General features: G+C 38.1%; 1 protein-coding gene across 2 annotated transcripts; it reads left to right on the top strand.

The window, feature by feature from the left end:
* Positions 1 to 433: 433 nt before the first annotated feature.
* On the top strand, positions 434 to 18,869 carry kif3b (kinesin family member 3B). 2 transcript variants are annotated; one of them, XM_056242733.1, is made up of 9 exons: positions 434 to 511; positions 2,329 to 3,853; positions 4,820 to 4,921; positions 5,330 to 5,452; positions 12,616 to 12,734; positions 17,133 to 17,249; positions 17,361 to 17,466; positions 17,624 to 17,841; positions 18,693 to 18,869. In XM_056242733.1, the coding sequence occupies exons 2-9, from the start codon at positions 2,423 to 2,425 to the stop codon at positions 18,799 to 18,801; spliced, it is 2,325 nt and encodes a 774-aa protein (XP_056098708.1). In that variant the 5' UTR covers positions 434 to 511; positions 2,329 to 2,422; the 3' UTR covers positions 18,802 to 18,869. The 2 variants fall into 2 exon arrangements, with proteins under 2 accessions (XP_056098708.1, XP_056098707.1); XM_056242732.1 differs by having other exon boundaries at positions 447 to 625.
* The last annotated feature ends 4,151 nt before the right edge of the window (positions 18,870 to 23,020 follow it).

Here is a 23,020-nt window from a genome sequence, read left to right as displayed (position 1 = left end):
GCCGTTGCTAACAAGTGGCTAAATGGGACTTCAGAGGCTGTCAGTGTCAGGGAGATTAAACATCATCACGCCAAAGAAGTAAACTCAGTCTGCTTTTACAGCCTCATCATAACTTTCGGGGAAAATGTTTTTAGATAAAAACTGAAAGAGTTGTCGGAATTCAGTGATGGTGACGTTGAAGTCCTGGGACCGTGGTGTAGGCTAGTTCATTTATAGCCTGCCTTTAGCTTTTTACCTCTGGCGAAGTCTTCATTTAGGCATCAAAATTGTATTTTCACTAGTTAAAAAAGAAATTGTATTTCTGCTAGTGATGACGTCATTGTTGATATCAAGAATTCTTATCCTTGGAATGAAAGTTAAAACGGCTTGCCATAGGCTGGATTGATCCAGCAGCAGTAACGTTAGATCCATCCCGGCCTGCAGGGGGATCACCTCTCCCTTTCTCCCTCCCTCTCTCACACAGTCAGACAGCCACATACATGGCTGACGGAGTTCGTGAGGAGAGATACGGGTAATTTTGCATATTTAATCGCTTGGCAGATTTGAGGTGTATGCTTCTGACGGATATGAAGACGACGGTGATTTTTGGCGTAATTCACAGGTTAAATAGTTGGGGATGGGAGAGGTGAGTCACATCATGTATGTCTATATATGTGTGCTGCTGTATGACACGGTTTGTTTGCCGTTGCCAGGCCGCTTGTTTTGAGTCTCTGAGGAGCTCCGTCCTCAATGACCCGTTTATACACCTTGACCGCTAATATTAACGAAATGATATGATTGAACTATGATGATTAAATAATATAAGTTAATTTCAGTTGAAACAATCACGTTTTCAATAAAACAGTTAATTCTTGTCTCTCGTAGTCTGTTTGTTGCCGTTATCTCTCGCTATTTCATGACAACCGAGACTGAGATTTACATACTCTAAACCAGATTTACAGATATTTGGGATGAAATTATATCAAATGGGCTCATGTAAATTAGCACTGATGCTACAGCTAATATTGTAGTTAATGGATTGTTTCATCGTATAAATTAATTGTGGGCAATGTAGGATGCCAATTTGGGAACAATGTAAGGTTACTGAAGACTACTCACTGTAACGTTACTTGAACAAATGTATTGCGTAATTATTTCTCGCAAGAAAACAAACAGATCGTTTTTATATACTCTTGGTTTGGCTAACGCTACAGTGAAGTGGCTAAATTTGGCTGCTTTAAATATTGTAATATTACTTGTAAATTTTAGTGCAAGTTTGGTAAGGAAAATATCATTAAGGAGTGGCAAAAACGACTTTACAAGTCTGTAGAAATGTAGTTGGTTGTATATTCTAGCTACCGATTCATCATGATCAAGCTGGTCACTTTCTAGCCTCATCTCTACACTTTATTTGGCTAGTTGTAAAGCTTCAAAAACTTACAGCTAATAAACATTGTGATATTATTCTAGGTTTACAAATAACTATGGCTAGTTATTATATAATGCTATTTTGATATACAGCCAACCCATAATACTGGATGATTGTGATATTGAGGCACCATGGCATTTCTAGTACTCAAAAGTTCTTGACCAATCTTAATTTATTGAAATATTGCAGTATTTATAAATTGTTTATCTGTGCACATCATTAATATATATATTTATTTATTTATTATTAATGTGTCCACATAATCTTATACAAATAACTTCCCCTCCATCTTGCAGTGACATCTCTTCTCTTCTCTGATGACGAGGGCGGGACAACCTGTCTGTCACTCACACGAGATCACAGCAATAGCAAGCGACAACCATCCAATCAGTTTCCCATGGACAAAATCAAGTCCCGCCCTACTTTTTTTCTTGTTCGAGAAGCCATTTCACTTGGATATGACACAATAGGAAAGAAAAGACTATCGCAACTTTCATGCTGATTAAAAAAACCCCAAAAAAACATGGTACATGTCCAAAAAACAACAAAACAAACAAACAAAAAACATGAAATTGCAATGTCCTAGTCATTTTGTTTTTGTTAATTTGAATGTGTAATTCGATATAAAGTCAAAATCTTATAATTCTTATAATGAGATAAAAATTCTAAATTGACATAAGACATTTACATGACGTCAGCTTGATTTAAAATTGCTGACTCAATTTTTGTTAGCTTACCAAATATGTTCTTATCATTCTGTCTTTTTCTGAAAAATGGTTACTACAGATTTGCCTCCTAAGTTAACTAGAAAAATATTTGCTGTGCTTGTTTGCTGTAACCATAACACACGTTTATTCATATTTATCTCTTGGCTTTGTACATGTTTCTGTCATTTCACTGAGTTGTGTCATGTTTTGCAGGCTCTGATGCTGGCAGCACCATTACTGTGAAATAAACTCCAAACTCATTAAGAGAAACCAGCAGATATACCAAAGCACTCCAGAAGGCAACAAAATGTCCAAAAGCAAGAGCTCTGAATCCGTTAAGGTAGTGGTGCGTTGTCGCCCCATGAATGAGAAGGAGCGAGTCGCCAACTTCGATAGAGTGGTCTCTGTGGATGTGAAGTTAGGGCAAGTGGCCGTGCGCAACCCTCGAGCTGCATCCTCCCATGAGCACCCCAAAGTGTTCACCTTCGATTCCGTTTATGACTGGAATTCAAAGCAGATGGAGCTCTACGATGAGACTTTCCGCCCATTGGTGGACTCTGTACTGTTCGGCTTCAATGGGACCATCTTTGCATACGGCCAGACGGGCACCGGAAAGACTTTCACGATGGAAGGGGTACGAAACGACCCCGACAGGAGGGGTGTCATTCCGAACTCCTTTGAACACATTTTTACGCACATCTCCCGCTCTCAGAACCAGCAGTACTTGGTCAGGGCCTCATACTTGGAGATTTATCAAGAAGAAATCAGGGACCTCTTATCGAAGGACCAGATGCACCGATTGGAGCTCAAAGAGAGGCCTGATACGGGCGTCTACGTTAAAGACCTCTCTTCGTTCGTCACTAAAAGCGTTCGTGAGATTGAGCATGTGATGAATGTGGGGAACCAGAACCGCTCGGTTGGTGCGACTAACATGAACGAGCACAGCTCTCGCTCTCACGCCATCTTCGTCATCACCGTTGAGTGCAGTGAGTTGGGTCCTGATGGAGAGAACCACATTCGGGTTGGGAAACTCAACCTCGTTGACCTGGCAGGAAGTGAACGACAGACCAAAACTGGAGCGCAGGGTGAGCGCTTGAAAGAAGCCACCAAAATCAACCTCTCCTTGTCAGCTTTGGGCAACGTCATCTCAGCGCTGGTGGACGGGAGAAGCACCCACATCCCGTACCGCGACTCTAAGCTTACGAGACTGCTGCAGGATTCCTTGGGTGGAAATGCCAGGACGGTTATGGTGGCCAACATCGGACCTGCTTCCTACAATGTAGAGGAGACTCTGACCACGCTACGCTATGCAAACCGCGCCAAAAACATCAAGAACAAACCCCGCGTCAATGAAGACCCCAAGGATGCCCTGCTCCGGGAGTTTCAGGAGGAGATCGCCCGCTTGAAAGAACAGTTGGAGAAAAGGTCTGGCAAGAAGAGGAGAAAAAGGAGGAGGAGGAGGGTTGGAGAAGGAGGAGAGGAGTTAGAGGATGGGGAGGATGATGATGATGAGGACGATGATGATGACGACGAAGAGGAAGAAATGGGTGCGGATAAGAACATCTCTGATTACTGGCGTGAGCAACAGGAGAAGCTGGAGAAGGAGAGGAGGGCCATCATGGAGGACCACAGCCTGGTGGCGGAGGACAAACAGCGGCTGCTGAAAGAGAAGGAGAGGAAGATGGACGATCTTCGCAGAGAGAAGGACGCTTCCGAGATGCTGACGGCCAAAGTTAAGGTTAGACAGTCCAAACCTTGGGATGAAATGCATTACTGTTTAAAAGTGTTTATGTTTTTGAAAGAAGTCTCTATGCTCATTAAGGCTGCATTTATTTGATATAACAACACAATTTGACTGTTTTTACTGTAAAGTATTATTATAAATGTTTTCTATTTTTAATGTAATTTAAAATATAATTTATTCCTGTAATGTCTAAGCTGAATTTTCAGCATCATTACTCCAGTCTTCAGTGTCACATGATCCTTCAGAAATTATTCTAATATGATGATTTGATACTCAAGAATCATTTCTTATTATTATCAATGTTGAAAACATTGTTCTGCTTAAGTGCTGCTTAATATCTTTTTGTGGTAACCATGATACATTTTTTTTCTTTGATAAATATAAATTTCAACAGAATTTTTACTGTTGTCTTTACTGCAACTGTTGATCAACTTAATGTGTCTTTGCTAAATAAAAATATACATTTCTTTTTAAAAAATCTTAATGACCCCAAACTTTCGAATGTTTTTTTTTTAAACCTTGTGAAATTATTGCAAATTTTCTTTGTGATAAACAAAACATTTGATGAACCCCCCAAATATTTAATGTGTAAAAAAATACAATATTTGTAAAAAAAAATTTTTTTAAATGAATGTAAAAATTATAGGTGGACAATTTTAAACTTATTATACACGTAGATATATTTAAATCCATAATTTTTTTTTTTGCATTGGGGCAATTGAGACAATGTCATGGAAATGAGTAGTCTGGTAAGTCAAACAGAAAAAGATCCTTTATGGAGCCCTTACAAGAGTCTTTTGACGGATTAATTTAAAGAACCAGCTCATAAGAGTCATGTGTTCATATTTCGAATTCAATTCCGGCTGCAAACTCGCAGCTTTTTATAAAAAATAGGAAAGGTTCAATAGCATTTGTTTTAAATGCATCTGGCTTATCTGATAAGCAGTTGATTGTTCTCAGGCCATGGAGAGCAAGCTGCTGGTGGGAGGGAAGAACATTGTTGACCACACCAATGAGCAGCAGAGGATTCTGGAGCTGAAGAGACAGGAGATTGCTGAACAGGTACAGTTTCCAATAACACACCGTATAGGGATTGAGCTGGACTGTGTTTCAGTCCTCAAGGTTGCTTTAAAGGAGACAGGTTATTTTAGTCTCCTTATCGTTTGTGATGTGGATATTCTGGGAAGCTGGATTTTAAATGGAGAAAAAAAAGCTGATTTAAGCATTTTTCTATCTAACAGTCCTGTCCGTGCTTAGTTGCGGCTGCATTTACAAACCTTTCTTAGAAATTCTGATGCAATATGTAGCCTGTCGTTGTGTTCGACAACAATTTTCATCTAAAAGGTGATTGGCTAAAAATGTGTAATGTGTTCTTGCCGTTGTGATGTTATTAACTTTAAATGAGCACTTCTACTGGGGCATGTGAAATGCAAAGATGTTTAAACATTTATAATGTGTGTGTGTGAGCAGAAAAGGCGGGAACGGGAGATGAAGCAGGAAATAGAGTGTCGTGATGAAGATACACTGGAGTTGAAAGAGACGTACAGCTCACTGCAGCAGGAAGTTGACATCAAGACCAAAAAATTGAAAAAGGTATTATAGCTTTTTTTACTCATAACAATCATTATGTTAATTGGACATTTCTTTTTTATTCTGCTCTGTTAAGCGCTGCTGCCTAATAGTGGTGCAGGAAACACTATGGCTTATAGGAACTGTACAAATGAACATGTCAAAGTTACAATGGCAGTAGAAAAGCTGCTTGTGCATGTTATCAGATGTATTTTTAGAGTCTAGCTGTATTCTCAGCAGTCATTAGCAGTAGGACAGCTCTCATGGCAGATCTCCATCCTCCTGGTTGAGAATCATCCATACATGACTGAATGTGACCTCCTTTTGCCAGAGTGTTTTATCTCCTATAATTGGAGATACATTTTGCATTTCAAGAAGTTAAGGAAAAAACTGTTCACTAACAGAAATTCTTTCCAGTATCTTATTGAAAACATATTCCATTTTAATAATTCAGTGCTTGCCAAACACAGGTTTCTTCCTTTTTTTTTCTTTTTTTTTTACGAAAGAAAACCCCAGATTTCTTTATAGTAATGTTTGTCAACTCTGTTACTGTCAATTCTGTTACATACTGTCAACATTGTTACTCTACCATGGTAACCATATTGACAATTTTAAACTTTTTAGCCCAAAACTCCACTTGCTAGCATAAGTGCCAAGAGCACATAGCACTATGAAATCATGATTAAAAGACTTTTAAACAACCCACTATGTGATCAGTGATAAATTCTGTTTTCCTTTTGATATTGTGGTTACAATTTTGAGGCTTTACAAAATAACTTTTTGATTAAAATATTTTCTCAGAGAGAGCACACATACCTTTCAGTGCTCAAGATCTTATCAGTGAGGGAAAGTGACATCATTTCCTGTATCTTACATAGTTGTGAGAGATTATTCCACCAATTTAAAAGCAAAGTATGGTACGGTTACAGAATTGACAAAAGATTTATGGATACATTTTTATAAGATAAACGTTATTTTTAAACAATTTAACGTTGTAGAATTAGGACAATGACTATTTAGGGCTTTTATAAATAAAATAAATAAAATATTACCAATAGAAAAGTAAAATAATATATTTTTATCACACAATGATACATGATGGAAAAAAATCACTAATTCAGACAAGAAATCATTATATATATATATATATATATATATATATATATATGACCTGATCCAGCAAAATGAGTCACAGTGACCCAAATTTAAAAATTGAGATTTTGGTATTAATGGAAAGAGGTGACCTTAAGCTTTCAATTGATATCCTAGTCAAAGTCATACCTTGAATGGTTGTAAAGATATACAAATTTGAATTATGGTCGTCTGCCCTCTTTTTCCAATTGAAAACCTGAGAAAATCGCTTTTAAAGTTTTTTGCCCGTTTTTTGTTGATATCTTTCAAAATCCATTACATTTAAAGGCATAAACTATTTATTTTACAGCTTAATTTGACCAAAGACATTAATATATAAATGCTATTAAACCAAAGTTTTTATTTGAATAAATAATTTAACAGTGGGCCTACCTTTTACAAAAATGTACTAAAATCAGAAAGATTGAACAGAGGTGCTACATTGCTTGAGAGAGAGAGTGTGTGTGTGTGTGTGTGTGTGTGTGTGTGTGTGTGTGTGAGAGAGAGAGAGAGAGAAAGAGAAAGTGAGAGGCAGAGAGACAAGGAAACAGAGATCAAATAATGCTAGTCTATGCAATCATATCTTAGTGTAGGCTAGTTGACAATAACAGCGTAACAAATTCATAACGGAGTATTGGGTTAATCAAACACATTAATGGATTCTCCTTGTAGATAAATAGCTACACTCATTCACATTTGTCAATCACGTTAGTCACGCTTGCACACTACGAAACTTTCATCTGTTATATAAAAACAATCGTAAGTTTTTCGCATCCATAGCAAGCAGTTTGAATGGTGTTTTGACAATTCGGAGCCACCGAATCAATACGAAAAAACGCATACGAAAAAAACGCGGACTCAGTGTGCAATGGCCAGGGGGCTTGATGACGCTTTGGCAACTTTGCTCGCTTTTGACAGCGACATTTCTCAAATTAATAATATTTAATCTTTCTGAGGAGATCTGCTAGCTTGTTTATTACACAGAGCGCTCGCTGCGAGTCTGACAGGAGGGTGGCTGGACCAATCGCGTGCCGGTCAGTCGAAACGGCTTCCCATCGACAAATGATCAGCATTTGTGTACATTTCTAAGCTTTTTGATTGGTTCTATACAACGTGTAACACCATTTAAAGAGCATAGATAGTGACGTTTCAGGGGATACCCGGGAAATGCTCAGAGGTGACGAGAGGAGTTGAGAAAAGCAATGTTCATTTCCAGCGAATTTAGTAAAACTTTGTAAACTTTAATAGTAATTTAAATACCTTGACTCAATTATCTGGACTACGAAACTTTGGGAGATTATTTTTGAATGTCTGTTTTTTGAAATTAGCACAAAAAAAAAAAATCTATTATTTCATTGTTTTTCCACATAATCGGCCCATATCTTAAAATAGAACGTTGCGACTTCCGAATCATTTCGCCAGATCGGGTCACATATATATACATACACTCACCTAAAGGATTATTATGAACACCTGTTCAATTTATCATTAATGCAATTATCTAATCAACCAATCACATGGCAGTTGCTTCAATGCATTTAGGGGTGTGGTCCTGGTCAAGACAATCTCCTGAACTCCAAACTGAATGTCAGAATGGGAAATAAAGGTGATTTAAGCAATTTTGAGCGTGGCATGGTTGTTGGTGCCAGACGGGCCGGTCGGAGTATTTCACAATCTGCTCAGTTACTGGGATTTTCACGCACAACCATTTCTAGGGTTTACAAAGAATGGTGTGAAAAGGGAAAAGCATCCAGTATGCGGCAGTCCTGTGGGCGAAAATGCCTTGTTGATGCTAGAGGTCAGAGGAGAATGGGCCGACTGATTCAAGCTGATAGAAGAGCAACTTTGACTGAAATAACCACTCGTTACAACCTCGGTATGCAGCAAAGCATTTGTGAAGCCACAACACGCACAACCTTGAGGCGGATGGGCTACAACAGCAGAAGACCCCACCGGGTACCACTCATCTCCACTACAAATAGGAAAAAGAGGCTACAATTTGCAAAAGCTCACCAAAATTGGACAGTTGAAGACTGGAAAAATGTTGCCTGGTCTGATGAGTCTCGATTTCTGTTGAGACATTCAGATGGTCAGAATTTGGCGTAAACAGAATGAGAATATGGATCCATCATGCCTTGTTACCACTGTGCAGGCTGGTGGTGGTGGTGTAATGGTGTGGGGGGTGTTTTCTTGGCACACTTTAGGCCCCTTAGTGCCAATTGGGCATCGTTTAAATGCCACGGCCTACCTGAGCATTGTTTCTGACCATGTCCATCCCTTTATGGCCACCATGTACTAGGGGTGTAACGATACACAAAATTGACGGTTCGGTTTTCCCACGGTTTTGACGTCTCGGTTCGGTTCGGAAAGCTAAAATTGCTTTTTGTTGTTTGTTTTTTTTAAACAGTGGTTTAATGAAAAAATTGTCTTTGTCTTTAAATTAATTAAATTACAATTAAACTTTTCACAAGGATTAAAAAAAAAATCTGCTAATTCTGTAAACTATATAGGCTAGGGAGCCGCACATTACTATAACATTAAAGGTTGTAGCCTAGACTTTTAACCTAAATTCAGATGCTATTTATTTTTTAGATATAATAAACAACACACAACACATTGTATGAAAACATGTAAACTGAACATAAGGCAGTTTTTGCATTAACTTGTGTTTTTACTCTAATTTGTTATTGAAATATAATAATTTACACAGTTGTCATTTTCATGAAAGATAATTTAAACATACATTAAATAATCAAGATATCATTAACAGGTTAAGTAAAATATAATATATAGGCTAACATAGTGCATTTATTTAGTGCAAGAGTTCATTTAGGAACCAAAGTTGTGGACACTGAATCACTTGGCTGTTGAGGTAAATATGCTAGTGACAAGCTATGCTTTTTTATGGACGTCTTTCCGCTGCTGAAACACTGACTGAGCGATTACACGAGTTATGATGCCTTTCAATAAGTATACTGTATCTTTCAACAAACCTTTAGGTGTCCATTCTGTAACTGAGGAAGAGATGATCGCGTTTACTCGCGCGCCGCGCTGCTGCTTGAAATGAGGAGCCTAGTAGGCCTACAGCGATCTGTCACGCCAAATCAAAGAGCGCCAAAACGCCATTTATTGTTTGAATTTCGTGATCAAATAGACAGAATTTGAAAGATTACACCTTGCTTATTATCGAAAGTAACAAAACACGGAGCTTATTATTTGGTGTTAATGGTGGTTAGGCTACAAAACTGAATTCGTTGTGTACACATAGGACATGAGGTCCATTGAGCCGGGCTGGGCTGGGCGGGGCTGGGATTAGCAGGGGGCTGGGAGGGGCCGGGATTAGCAGGGGGTGGGGCGTGTTCGGTACGCAATGAGAGTATCGCGATTCGAATCGTGAGGTCTGTATCGCGGTTTTTCGGTTCGGTTCGAATAACGTTACACCCCTACCATGTACCCATCCTCTGATGGCTACTTCCAGCAGGATAATCAGTCCCTCCAGAAAAACGCGATTATGCGATCGCTGAATTCAATGTATAATCAGCCAAAGTCCGCATATTTATGCGGGGGTCGCATTTGTTCAAATACTCCGCAATTTCGCCGCATAAATTGCTGATTTCTGCGCAAAATATGCGGGGCTTGCATGATTTCATAATCCCCGCATTTTCGTCGCAAAAAAGTCACATATATCTTAGCAGAAAGTTGGAAAATGTTGCGTTTGCTTCACACAAGAGCAGCCATTTCCCCCTGTTACCATGGGAATGTTATGAAGTGACGTAATTACGCGACGTGAACATCATTGAAAAGCTGTAAAACAGGAGCACACTTTATTTTTAAATATTTAATTTATTCATTTTTACTGAAGTTGTAGCATATTCCTCTAGTAAAGCTACAGAACTTGTTTGACTCATCAATGTTTTGTAAGTTTGATGTGTTTATTAAGGTCTTGTAACGCGTTGTGTCGGGAAGAAAAATAGGGATAGCTCACAGCTGAAGTTATTGCAGAGGCCAGACAGACTCACGGAGGCGATTGGCATCTCACAACTCGCACTTTATTCCCAAATCGAACTCGTAACTGTCTGTCACACGTTCTACCGTCCACATCGTTACTTAATAAACAAAATAAGATAAAAGAAGTAGCATCAAACAGAAATTACCCCCACACACATGGGGTGTTCGAGGCGCATGGCACATAAAATATAATGACGTTACTGCAGACAGTTCAACAACAGGGAGCGCGCAGCTCTTAAAGGGGCCACACCTTATTTCCACTCGTTACAGTCTGAAATAAAACAAGATGAGAAATTAAATATTTCCAGCACTTTCTGTGATGTAGTATGCTTGCTTATCATAGGAAGTAATAAGAAAGGACTCTTTACATTAAGGTAGTAGCCTAGTGAGAACAGGGTGTTTGGGGAATCACTTTTTTTTTAAATCTTTTTCATCAAACCGCAGTTTTTGCAAGTTCCCGCAATTTTTGCAAGTTCCCGCAATTTCAGCGCAAAAAATTGCATAAATATCCCGCATATTCCATCGCATTTTTAAAGAAAACGGGCCACGTAATCAAGGATTTTTGCCCGCAACAATCACAAACTCCGCTCAATTTCATTTCGCTTCTGTACTCAGTATGAGACAGCGGCCTATCTATCCGTTTTCCTCCGGCCTGAAAACAACCGGGCCAATCAACGAACAGAGGGCGGGCTGAAAGCCGTGACGTAGTCGCTAAGCGCCGAGTTTAAGATTAGGTCAGGGAAATCGAAAACGACCACCGATATGGAGACGCGGATGCAATTCGCTCAGTTGTGGAGAATATTCCCGGCATTAGCAAACTGAAGCCCGAACAAGAAGAGTGTGTATTAAACATTTTGAATGGAGGTGATGTTGTGGTCCTACTCCCTTTGGGAAAGTTTAATTTATCAACTATTACCGATCGTCAGCGAGAAACTGGGGAGCCTTTTGACAGTTCAGTGTCTCCTTTCTTTTCCAGGTCTTAAATATTGCCATGACATGCTGTAATCTTGCAATTAAGTTGCAGCAATTCCGACAGACTCGAGATGAACAAAGAGCTGTGTTTAACAGAACTAATCCTAACTTTGACAGTTGGCTGCAAATATTTTTTTGTTTCTCTCTACTGTCAAATATCAGTTTAGAGGCCCTGATTGTACCGTGGATGCGTAGATTAACTTCGCATAATCTGCAAAAGTCGTTTACAGCCATGTTCACTCCGGTATTTTGCTCGCATCATCAAGTGTTTACAGCAGGTTTACAGTGGAAGTTCGATCATAGATTTGAGTTCGATGCATGATGTCTGTGCTTCGATGCGGCTGTGTTGGCACATAACATACGTCATATATAAACTTATCTGATTGGCTTACGGGTAACCAATGATTTTAAACTTCAGACAAGCGCCCCCTAGCGAGAGAGAAAACACTTCTCTATTATGCCATTCAAGACTCTGTCTACGAAGCAAAGTGAAGTAGCAGAGTCTGGTATTACCAGGCTAGGATAATGCACCATGTCACAAAGCTCGAATCATTTCAAATTGGTTTTTTGAACATGACAATGAGTTCACTGTACTAAAATGGCCCCCACAGTCACCAGATCTCAACCCAATAGAGCATCTTTGGGATGTGGTGGAACGGGAGCTTCGTGCCCTGGATGTGCATCCCACAAATCTCCATCAACTGCAAGATGTTATCCTATCAATATGGGCCAACATTTCTAAAGGAACACTTCTTGTTGAATCAATGCCACGTAGAATTAAGGCAGTTCTGAAGGCGAAAGGGGGTCAAACACAGTATTAGTATGGTGTTCCTAATAATCCTTTAGGTGAGTGTATATTATATACAATATTATATTGTTATGGCCTGTAACATCTTGATCCATGACAATAAGTAACAAATTATTAAAATATTTAAAAATATAACAGGGAGAAAAATATGATGACTTTGGACACCAAATGTACCTGCAATTATAGAATCACCCATATGCCTCACCTATTCCTATAAAGAGCTTAATCTTATTTGAATGTCTTGTCTGTTTCTGTCTCCTTCATGTAGCTCTTTTCCAAGCTCCAGTCTGTGAAGGCGGAGATTCAGGACGCCCAGGATGAACATGTCAAATACAGGCAGGAGCTGGAGCAGACTCAGAACGAGCTGACCAGAGAACTCAAACTCAAGTATGTCAACCCAAAAAAAACTCATCATCAGCATTACCAGAATTTAGGCATCACAACATTATGATGTTGGCTACTAAATGAAAATGAATATTCATTTTGAGGTTTGTTAAAGATTACATTTAACAGTGTTGATAATTTATTAGTGTTTTTAAAAAATCTTTTCAGATCTTATCAGAAACCTCAAACATGACGATAAAGAAATCATAGATTTAATAATGGTTTTGTTGCTATAGTGTGTAGTGTGTTCTAGGGGTGGAACGGTACATGTATTCTTACCGAACCGAAACGGTACGGGCGTCACGGTTCGGTGCACGAATTTACACGGAGAATACACGGTATAAAAATAAATAAAACTCGCGTGAAAATTAATTAATGCAATGGGGAACTACTGTTAGATACGCGGGTTCTTTAGGGACACATAATCTGTACCATCGGCTTAGCTCTGAACGCGCGTTCACTTCAAACGTTGGCTTTATACGCGCGTCCTATTCGCTTTGGATTAGCGTCGAACTAGACGCGATAGACGCGAATTTAACGCTCTATTCGCGTTTGGTGTGACCGCATAATGAACAGGCTGCGATGTCAAGATTGTAGGGCTGTAACGATACACCAAACCCACGATTCGATTCGTATCACGATTTTTGACCCACGATTCGATTCGTATCGCGATTCTGTCACGGGGGCGGGGCTTGGGGTGAAAAAAAAGATTTTGAGAGAAAAAATATATATATACTGGTATTTTTATTAAATAACATTAGGAAAAACCTGTATAATCTGAACACCAAAGAACAATAATAACTATGCAAATTATTAAACTAAACTAGGCAGTGTAGGCTGCTGCTTTTGGGTTGTGTTCTTTGCTCCAACTAAATTGATTTCGGGATGGTACCATAGGATATGCATCTGCATGTTGGACGTGTTGCCGGTCAATTGAGAAAGCTTATTAAAACACTTACGGCAAATTGTGTGGGTCTTGTAGATTACACGATTGCCATCCCTGTTCTCCACCGTGTAGCCGAAATGTTGACATACTGCTGACTGAAATGTAGGCTATTGGGAGGGTCCGCAATCTCTGGGTTGTTTTCCATGTTTCTTCACGTTCTTCAAATAGCTCACGTCACATGGAAAGGTAGTCACGACTCGCATGATATGTAACATGTAAAAAGACGCTTACAAGTTAATTTTTTTTAAATAGTTGGTTGGGATGAGTCACTGAGAATTTAATTATAGAATATCAAATAGGTTGTGCGATTATTGTCTAAAAAAATCTCCAGTTTTCGGTGCTGATGCGGTGGTGACGCGTTCATGTAACGTAAGGCTGGCACTGCCAATAAAGCACCTATAAGCTTACACAAAGAACCGGCAAAAGTAATGATTATGAATATGTCAAATATAGCAAGGAGACATTTAATTGTTTATTAGTGTTTTCTGTCAGTGTCAGCTGCAAAGACGAAGTTGCGATGCTGACTCGCGATCTTCGCAGTAGTGAACGCGCCAGAGAGAAATGCACTTGTCATACGGATTACATAAGCAGAGGGCAGTCTGTTTTCTTTCGTTTTGAATTGTTTGGTTTAAAAGTAGACATTTCAATATACCGGTAGATATATTTCTCAGGTCTATAGGCTTATACACTGGGTTTCGATTCATATGAGACGAGCTCCAGTTCACGCGCCGGCCCCTCTGTGTCGTGATTATCTGTCTGCTATATTTACTACTTATTTAATTGGTTGATGAAACATTTATTAAAATTTAGATACAATTAATACAAAACGAAATTCAATTTAAAGAAAGTATTTGTGCTTTTCTGTTTGAGGTCTCTGAAAGTTTTAGTGCCGCTTCCAGAGAACTGTCACGACATTGTTTTTTCCTCTTAAATGCGAACACGAAAAATAAAACAAAATGAATATTTTATGTTCTGGGGAGAGCCAACCCTCCTTCATCCGATGGGTAGCCTAGTAGCCTATTACTTTTGGTTTGTACAGTGTAATTTACAGAATTATAAAAAAAAATTTTTTTTTGCCACCTAAAAATTAAAGATGTTTTGTGTCGCGTCGCGTCCGTGTACGTGTGTGTATTTCCCTCATATTAAATATAAAATGCATGTGTAGTAGACTTATATTTTTCTAATGTCTGGACATGTACTGGACTTTATTAAGGGAGTAGGCTATGGATATATAAACAGAAGTGTCAATATATTGGTATTAAATGCACTTTCTGAGAATTTATATTTCAAGTTTTGGCTGCAAATTTCACGTCCATAACGCTGAAATTGCCAAATTTTAAATAATTTATCCTCAACTAGTTTTGTGGTGTAGGTCTACGTATTTTATAATGTTAACTTCAAATAATACTAATAGTAATTTAAAGATGTGGTAGCATTGGTTCTGGACAGGAAGGATAACTCTGGGAGTTGGAAGGGTTGTGATCGCGATTCTGCCTTCTCACATCGTGATACAGGATCGTGGACCTGAGTATCGCGATTTCGATTTTATATCGTGTATCGTTACAGCCCTACAAGATTGCAATGCTGGAGTGTGTGTGTGTGTTTGTGTGTGTGTGTGAGAGAGAGGCACGGCCGCGATCGAACAGTGGAAACATAAAAAACATAGGCCTACTCCGTCATTTTGTTCATACAGATCATTAAACCTGCAAAGTGTTTACTTAAATTTGTGTACACTCGCAATAAAACACAACATTGTGCTTTTGTCACACTGTAAACTCTTGTCAAACTGTAACCTACAACTGTCACCCAACCAAAATATCTCTCTCTCTCTCTCTCTCTCTCTCTCACACACACACACACACACACACACACACACACACACACACACACACACACACACACACACACACACACACACACACACACACACACACACACACACAGTTTTAAAAGCAAAACATATTTATCCAACTCCATTTCAAAACAGTCTGTGGGTCCCATCTTTTGGACATTCATCGCATTGGTTTTCATTTCTCGTCCTCGGAGCGCTAATCTTACACATTCTACATTGATTAAAAAAGAAAATCGAATGCGTTTTTAATGGTAGTATTATTTTATACAGAAATCAATTATTTATAATTCAGATGAGAATAATGTTACATTGTTAATTAATAATGTTAATTAAAATTAAGGAAAACAAATATATTGATCTGAAATATAGCAAATTAATTTTAAATTAATTCAGGTACAATTACCAAACGTCTTTTTGTCTTTTTATTAATTTAATTAATAAACTAATTATATAAAACTATTGTCAGTGCACTACAAATAAACTGGTTCTATGCCTTTATTAATAAAACTTATTTAAAAAATACAATGCCTTCTGCATTTTTGTTTTGCTTTTCCCTCCATTGTACCGAAATCGTACCGAACCGTGATGTCTGAACCGAGGTATGAACCGAACCGTGACTTCTGTGTACCGTTCCACCCCTAGTGTGTTCTGACCGAATTAAGTTGTTGTGTTGGACTGACTTCTTGGAAATCTGGACTCAGCACTACTACATTACAGATGTCAACAGTTTAATACACACTCTCGCTAAGACTCTAGTGTACTGAGCGATCTCTGAAGTAGAGTATCCATTAAGGGAAGATTTACCTGACAGGCTGCTTTTGAGTGCAGTTGGAAGAACGAGTTTGAGGTTAATGGCAAATATCTTGAGTGTTCAAGATAAAGAAAAGGAGAGAAAAGAAATATACTCTATTACAGATGTTCCAACTTCTTGATATGGCTTTCAAAAACCATTGTTAAGAAAAGTTTTAATTTGATGAATTTAAAAATATCATGTGGTACTGTATAACCACATGCGAAATGTACACATCTATATCATTATTTAAAAATTTCAAGGTGTAAAAGTATCATTTAAAAAATATATAATCACACAGTCATGAGTGCTTATAGGTGTCTTTTTTTGTCATATAACTCACCTTTTATTTTCCCTGCTTGATGGTTATACACTTTATTTTTCGGTGTTCTTATTTAACATGTACTTACTGTAGTTATGCATAATACATGAAACTAACCCTAAATCAATCCCTAGTCCTATCCTATTGTAAGTACATGTTGTTAATTGATATTACTTAAATGTAAAATTACACTGTAACAAGGACACCTTAAAATTAAGTGTAACCTATACCTTTTCAAATATTAATATTTTAAGAAATTTTCTTCACTGTTTTTAATAATAATAATAAGATTATGCCAAAATACTTCAAGGTTTAATACTTTAAGGTCTTTTTTCTTCATTATGAGGTCAGTTGTATCAATCTTCAAAAAAAAAATCAGAAATTAAAAGCATGTTTTCATGGAAGGGGTCATTATATAAGGCATTTTGAATAATGAAAAGATCCTCAACATCATGTCATTGACTTGTTAATTTTTGTGTTGTACCCACCAGACATCTGATCATAGAGAACTTCATCCCACTGGAGGAGAAGAACAAGATTGTGACTAGAGCCACTTTTGACGAGGAAGATGACCTCTGGAAAATGACCCCCATCACCCGCATTCAAAAGTATGTAGGCTGATTTTGGAAATTTGAAACTTGGAAATGATTTGGAAAGTGTAATTTTATGGCCACCAACATCCTTGGCTTCTTCACTGTAACGTTTGTTGTTTTTCTCAGTGATCAGCAGATGATGAAAAGGCCTGTTTCTGCAGTCGGCTACAGACGGCCTCTGAGTCAGCATGCCCGTATGGCCATGTTGATGCGGCCTGATGTCAGATACAAGGTATGCTGACACTGTTCCCATAATCCTCCACATGGCACTACACAAAGCCTTTAGTTACAACACTCCCTCACTCTTTACAGCGACACAGATGAGCTCAGGAGAATCAAACGCACGTCGTATCCTTGATCTTTTGATTTTCTCCCCGCCCGTCTTCCAGGCTGAGAATATCTTGCTGCTGGAGTTGGATTTGCCCACACGGACCACAAAGGACTACGAGGGACCGGTGATAGCACCTAAAGTGGCTGCGGCTCTGGAGGACGCTCTGAGAGAGGAGGACGAGATCCAGGTGGACGCCTCTGGCCTCCGTGCCAGCCTTGGCTCCAGTCCAGGCCTCAGCGCCACCGCTGCTGGGTTTTCCAAGAAACCAAAGTCAGGGTGAGAAATGATCCCTCCAACTAGGGCTGCACGATATATTGATAAAAAAATAAATAAAAAATACGATATCGCAATATGGCTTCGTGCACTTGTCAAATCACGCAGATTGCATTTTAATTAAATGAATATATGCCACCGGCTCCAGAGTGGCACTGCTCATCCACACGTCTGCAACCCATCATAAAGTGCTTTCACCCGACCACGAGATGCCCACATGCAAAGTGCAGAGTTTCACTTATTTTACAGCACAACAGTTACAATATATTTCTTTTGTTTAATATATAATTTAAGAATAACTATTAAAAAAATCACTTATTATTTTATACTGAATTGGTCAAGAACAGTGGGAAAATACCTTATGCTTATTTCTTGCTTTTTAAATTTTTTTAACCTCTGGCCACTTTATGGTTGCTGAAAGAGGTTTGTGTTAGTTCTGGTAAAGAGTAAACCCAAGTGTGAACACCCAAATTTGAACAGAATGAAATGAAACAATGAAATGATCAAATAAATTATTAATGAAAAAACTAAATGAAATAAGATAATGAAATAAAATAAAGAAAAACAAATCATTCAGTTTTAAAGGATTATACATTTAAAATTATTTTTACTTTGCACTCCCCAACAGAATCACTCCACTCATTCTAGAATGATTACTTCTTACCTAATATAGCTATTTTAGTTGTCTGGTGAGCATTCATGTATTTCTTCATATCGCAGAAAAAGGAAATCGCAATGTCAGTTTTTTCCAATATGGTGCAGCCCTACCTTCAACCTCTTCCCTTTTATTTTTCACCTCTTTGTTTACCCTACCTTAATATACTTTTTTGTTTTCCCCTATAATCCTCTCACAGCCGCCCAAAAACTGTCAAGAAGGTGAGCACTGCAACTTCAGCTCACAGCCCTTTGTCCGGCTCAGGGTCCCCTCTTTACCCACAATCTCGAGGCCTTGTGCCTAAGTGACCCCGGCCTTCGCTGCTCCGTATGAACTAACCAGCTTTGGCATCAATGTTCTTAAATGCCAGGCAAAATCAGTCGCATTAAAGACGGTGGAACGTCTCATCAAGCTCCTCCTGGTGTGGCATTTAAACCAATCGGCCCTCACTTAATGCTTGAGCTTTCGTACCACCTTGTTTTTAGATGTCCTTTTGACATCGTGTTTATAGCACAAAAAAAAGTTACATTTGGCAACCTTCAAAGTCTTAAAGCTCACCACAAGATGAACTTCCACAGATTTAGTTTGCACTCGAACAAAATGTTACATGATGTGTGTATGTGTGAGGTCATTGAGACAGCAGATGGTCTCGGCATTGTGACCATACGTGTTAGATTCGTCATTGTGGGTAGGTTTTTGTGTGTGTCTACTTTTTCCAATTGTAGGAATAACAAATTTCCCACAAAAAAGTAGTCGAAGATGATACCGTGTTGAGGGAGCATAAGGACATTTTGTGATTGGCCGAGACCCAAAACGACCTCTAAGCCTTTCTCGAAGACTATTTGAGTCTCTTTGGCTGGGGGAAGGGTCGCTGTATCCAGTTAGGAAAGGAGTTGGGAAGTTTGAAGGTCATCACACACTAAGATTATCAGGGTTCCAAGGTGCCTTAGATTCTCATTGAGTACAGAGGGGGGTCTCCTGGTGGTCTGAGAGTCCCTTGACCTGAAGAACTTGTGTCCTGAATGCTTTGATTTACACTATAAGTCTTTTGTGTTGGGCAGGCTTGTATTTAATGGTTAAATGTTACACACGGAGATCTGTAAACATGAGTAAGTCTTATATCTGTCTGTTGAACTGTCAAACCGTCACTACCCCTCCTTGAACTAGTGAAGGTAATACCATTGCCTGCTGCTGCTGTAGGGTTCTTTTACCCTGTGTCATAGCATACGGTTTATGTATATTGAGAGATGTTAGTAAATAAATCTGCATTATCATTGCAGTTGTATTAAAATAATAATAATAAAAGAATAATGCGTCTGGGAGTGACATTTAAAAGGCTAACTTGTTGGTTTTATATTCAAGCAATTGTAGATAGTTTTTAACAGTCTTATTTTCTTTGCTTAGATTTATATGGTTTATTTTTGAATTTTTGTGTTATTTAAAGTTCTGTACAAATTTATTTTTGCATTTGAGATTAAGTATAATTTTCATGCGATTCACTAAATTCTTCTGTTTTAAGCAGATTACATTAAATAGTAAACAGTTTTTGGATTATCAGAATGTGTATTGCAAATCCTGATGCTGGTATTCTCATTGAAATGTGTGTATTTCTTCATTTAAATATGCATAATCTAATTCATATTACTGTCTGCTCCATCCTGGCTGTATTATTGCATACGTTTATATTATTTTTAAGGTTTTAGTATGACATAAGAAGATCTAAAGCTTTATAGACTAAATTAAACTATATATGTCTGCATTCTAATACTCCACTTACACCTGCCATGTGATGCATGAGTTCAGTGCTGATAAACAAACACACAGAGAAAATATTTTTAATGTTTAGAATGCTGATGTCCTAAATTTCTTAACCATCTTTTAATTAAATGATGATTAATATGTTTGACTGTGCAGGAGCGGATCCCCTTTTATTCAGATTTCATTTTTAATTTCTTATTCCACCAAAAATCACAGTTTAACTTCCATAAGTAATAAATAATCAGAACTTTTCATTGTTTCACCCAAACGTCCTCCTGTTGTAGACCTCGTCCTCTTCCAGGTTATAGCAGCGCAATGATCTTGTAATCTGAAGCGTGGCCTTCCAATTCTGAGCGAGATCATTACATTTTGTTTTTGATCATTCAAACTTCTTAAGCTGAAAATATATTAAGCATTTTTTTAATGACGAATTAATTTTGTTTAAAAAGATGGAGAATGTTTCCTTAGTAGAAATATTTAAATGGGACCTGCTGTGCTGCTTTTTTTCTTCAATTTTTCTCTATCTTTAGTGTGAAATGTTGCTGTTTGAGCACGAAAAGGGTCTGCCAAGTTACAAAGCACGTGTCACTCCAAAGAGAGTTATTCTCTATATCAGTAAACACTATTTCTGAATTCCCTGAAACACTTAGATTGTAGACCTTAGTTTTCTTCAGGGAACAAACACGTCACAATATTCCTCATTTAAATAATTCCTGCCCAAGGCATACGCAAAATACAGGGGAGAGGCCTGGTTGAGCTATATTAATAGGCTGTCCTAATTCAGAGGCTACATCCTTCGAAGGACTCGAATTTCAACTGGCTATAAACTATATAAAATCGCATCTTGGTAAGATGTCAACATTTGAACCGCTTTATTTTTTACATTGTATTGTTATATATTCGAGTAAGTTGAAGGCCAATACTTGCATTTAAAAGTGTAATCCGGCAATTTCTCACAAAGAAATCTTGTCATTAGCCTGCAATAAATTCTGGGGTACGCAAGGCCGCGAAGAATCCATCTGTTGTATCCTTCATTGCTCAGAAAACGAAGGACTTATTTGGCGCCTTTAAATTGGGACAGCCTTTGTTGCGGCTTGGTGATGCAATCTGCCTTTGAAGGATGCAGCCTCTGAATTGGGACACATTTGTTGAAACGCATGTTTATGGAAAGGGCCGTGACATTTTCCAAACACTCTCAAAGCGGTTGACCAATCACAACACACTGGTCCAGCCGACCAATCAGAGCACATTGCGCTTTCTGGGAGGAGGGGCTTCATAGAGACCAGAACTAAACTGGGATGCGTTTTCAGTACAACGACGTAACTGCTTAACTAGTTCGATGCATCTTTGAAGAAATCAACTAACTAGTCATTTCAGTTTGCCGAAACCATATTGTCGCAAATTGATCGTTCAACCACGTTGATTAATGATGGTGGAGTAATACTACTTTCAATTAATCTGTTTGAAATCAGAATAATGCTAGATGCTTTGCTATAAATTACGGACATGGCATCTGAGGACTATTTCTCATTTTTCTCAGTTATTTTGCCTTATTTCCAGAATCAATCATAGGCTCGTTCTTACATACGTTCGCACATGCGTACTCTTCAAAAATGGTGCTTTAAATCTCTTGACAAACTAAACGACGTAAATTACATTTGTATGTATTCTAAATAAAAGACACAGACTGTACTGAATGTCAGCTTGCTTATTTATTGAGTCCACATTCATGCAAACAAGAAACTATGCTTCTAACCACAGGTCGAGAGCTGTCGTTCCAACCACACAACTTTGCGATGCTGTTTGCGAATGTTCGTTAGAACGATGATTTCGGGAAACATCGACTCGTTGAACTATGCTGATAACGACGGAACTTGCGACCATAGTTGGCCAACCATGCTTCCGGGAGACGCACCCTAGAGTGTTACTGACAGACTGGGTAGAGAGGTGCTGCAACAATGAAATATGTGAAAAATAATGTTTTATAAACATTAAAGCATGAAAACCTGTTCTAATTGACCCCAAAAACAAAATCAAGACTTAGTAAAAACATAATGACTTAAAAATGTTTCTTTTAAATGTCATTTTTACCCTTACCCAAATAAACATGAACCTTGAGAGAAAATTCAAAAACAAGTCTTGATTTTTTTTTTATTGTTTAATATGCGCATACAAGTAATGTGGCATGTTACATCCTTCATGTATTATTAGAGCTGAAGAATAAGGATCACTGAAGGTGAAAGGGTTTGTGATTAGCTTTTTAGCTAAACGTTCAAAATCTGGATTCTCAATCTTCAAAATCTACAACATCTACAATAAACGCGAGTTCAAAATGATGTTATATTTACACTTAATAAAAACACTCAAAAGTTTCGAAATTTCAATTACATATTGCAAGTACAATACACCGATAAAATGAACAGAAATGTGTCATCATTCCAGTGTGCAAACTCAAACTTTATTGAAGTTTCTGTTTCCTACAAGCACACAATCATCAATGAGAACTAAAGAGAGAAGCTCCTGCGCTGATGAATTGTGTAGAAATCAGAACTGGGATCATAGAATCGCCAGATCCAACCATGGTTTTACCACCACTGTGATATACAAAAAGCAAAAGATCATTTTCAATACTTTTGGTCAAAAAATAGAAAGGTCCTAACATTTTGGTCTTTTTGTTCTTTGAGTTAAATATATCAAATAAAATGTTTTCCTAAAGTATTCCTGAGTAGGGCCAAAGATTCTGAGCGCTGAAAAATATCCAAGTGCTTC

Source organism: Rhinichthys klamathensis, unplaced genomic scaffold (assembly GCF_029890125.1).
Source record: "Rhinichthys klamathensis goyatoka isolate OS25496 unplaced genomic scaffold, OSU_Roscu_1.1 h1tg000748l_1, whole genome shotgun sequence".
NCBI classification, from domain to species: Eukaryota; Metazoa; Chordata; class Actinopteri; order Cypriniformes; family Leuciscidae; genus Rhinichthys; species Rhinichthys klamathensis.
This window is presented reverse-complemented; position numbering and strand designations above follow the sequence as displayed.

Coding starts and splice junctions, on each gene's coding strand:
- kif3b (XM_056242733.1), top strand. CDS start 2,423: ATGTCCAAAAGCAAGAGCTCTGAATCCGTTAAGGTAGTGGTGCGTTGT. Junction 5,453..12,615: donor AGACCAAAAAATTGAAAAAG/GTATTATAGCTT, acceptor TCCTTCATGTAG/CTCTTTTCCAAGCTCCAGTC. Junction 17,467..17,623: donor GGCCTGATGTCAGATACAAG/GTATGCTGACAC, acceptor CCCGTCTTCCAG/GCTGAGAATATCTTGCTGCT.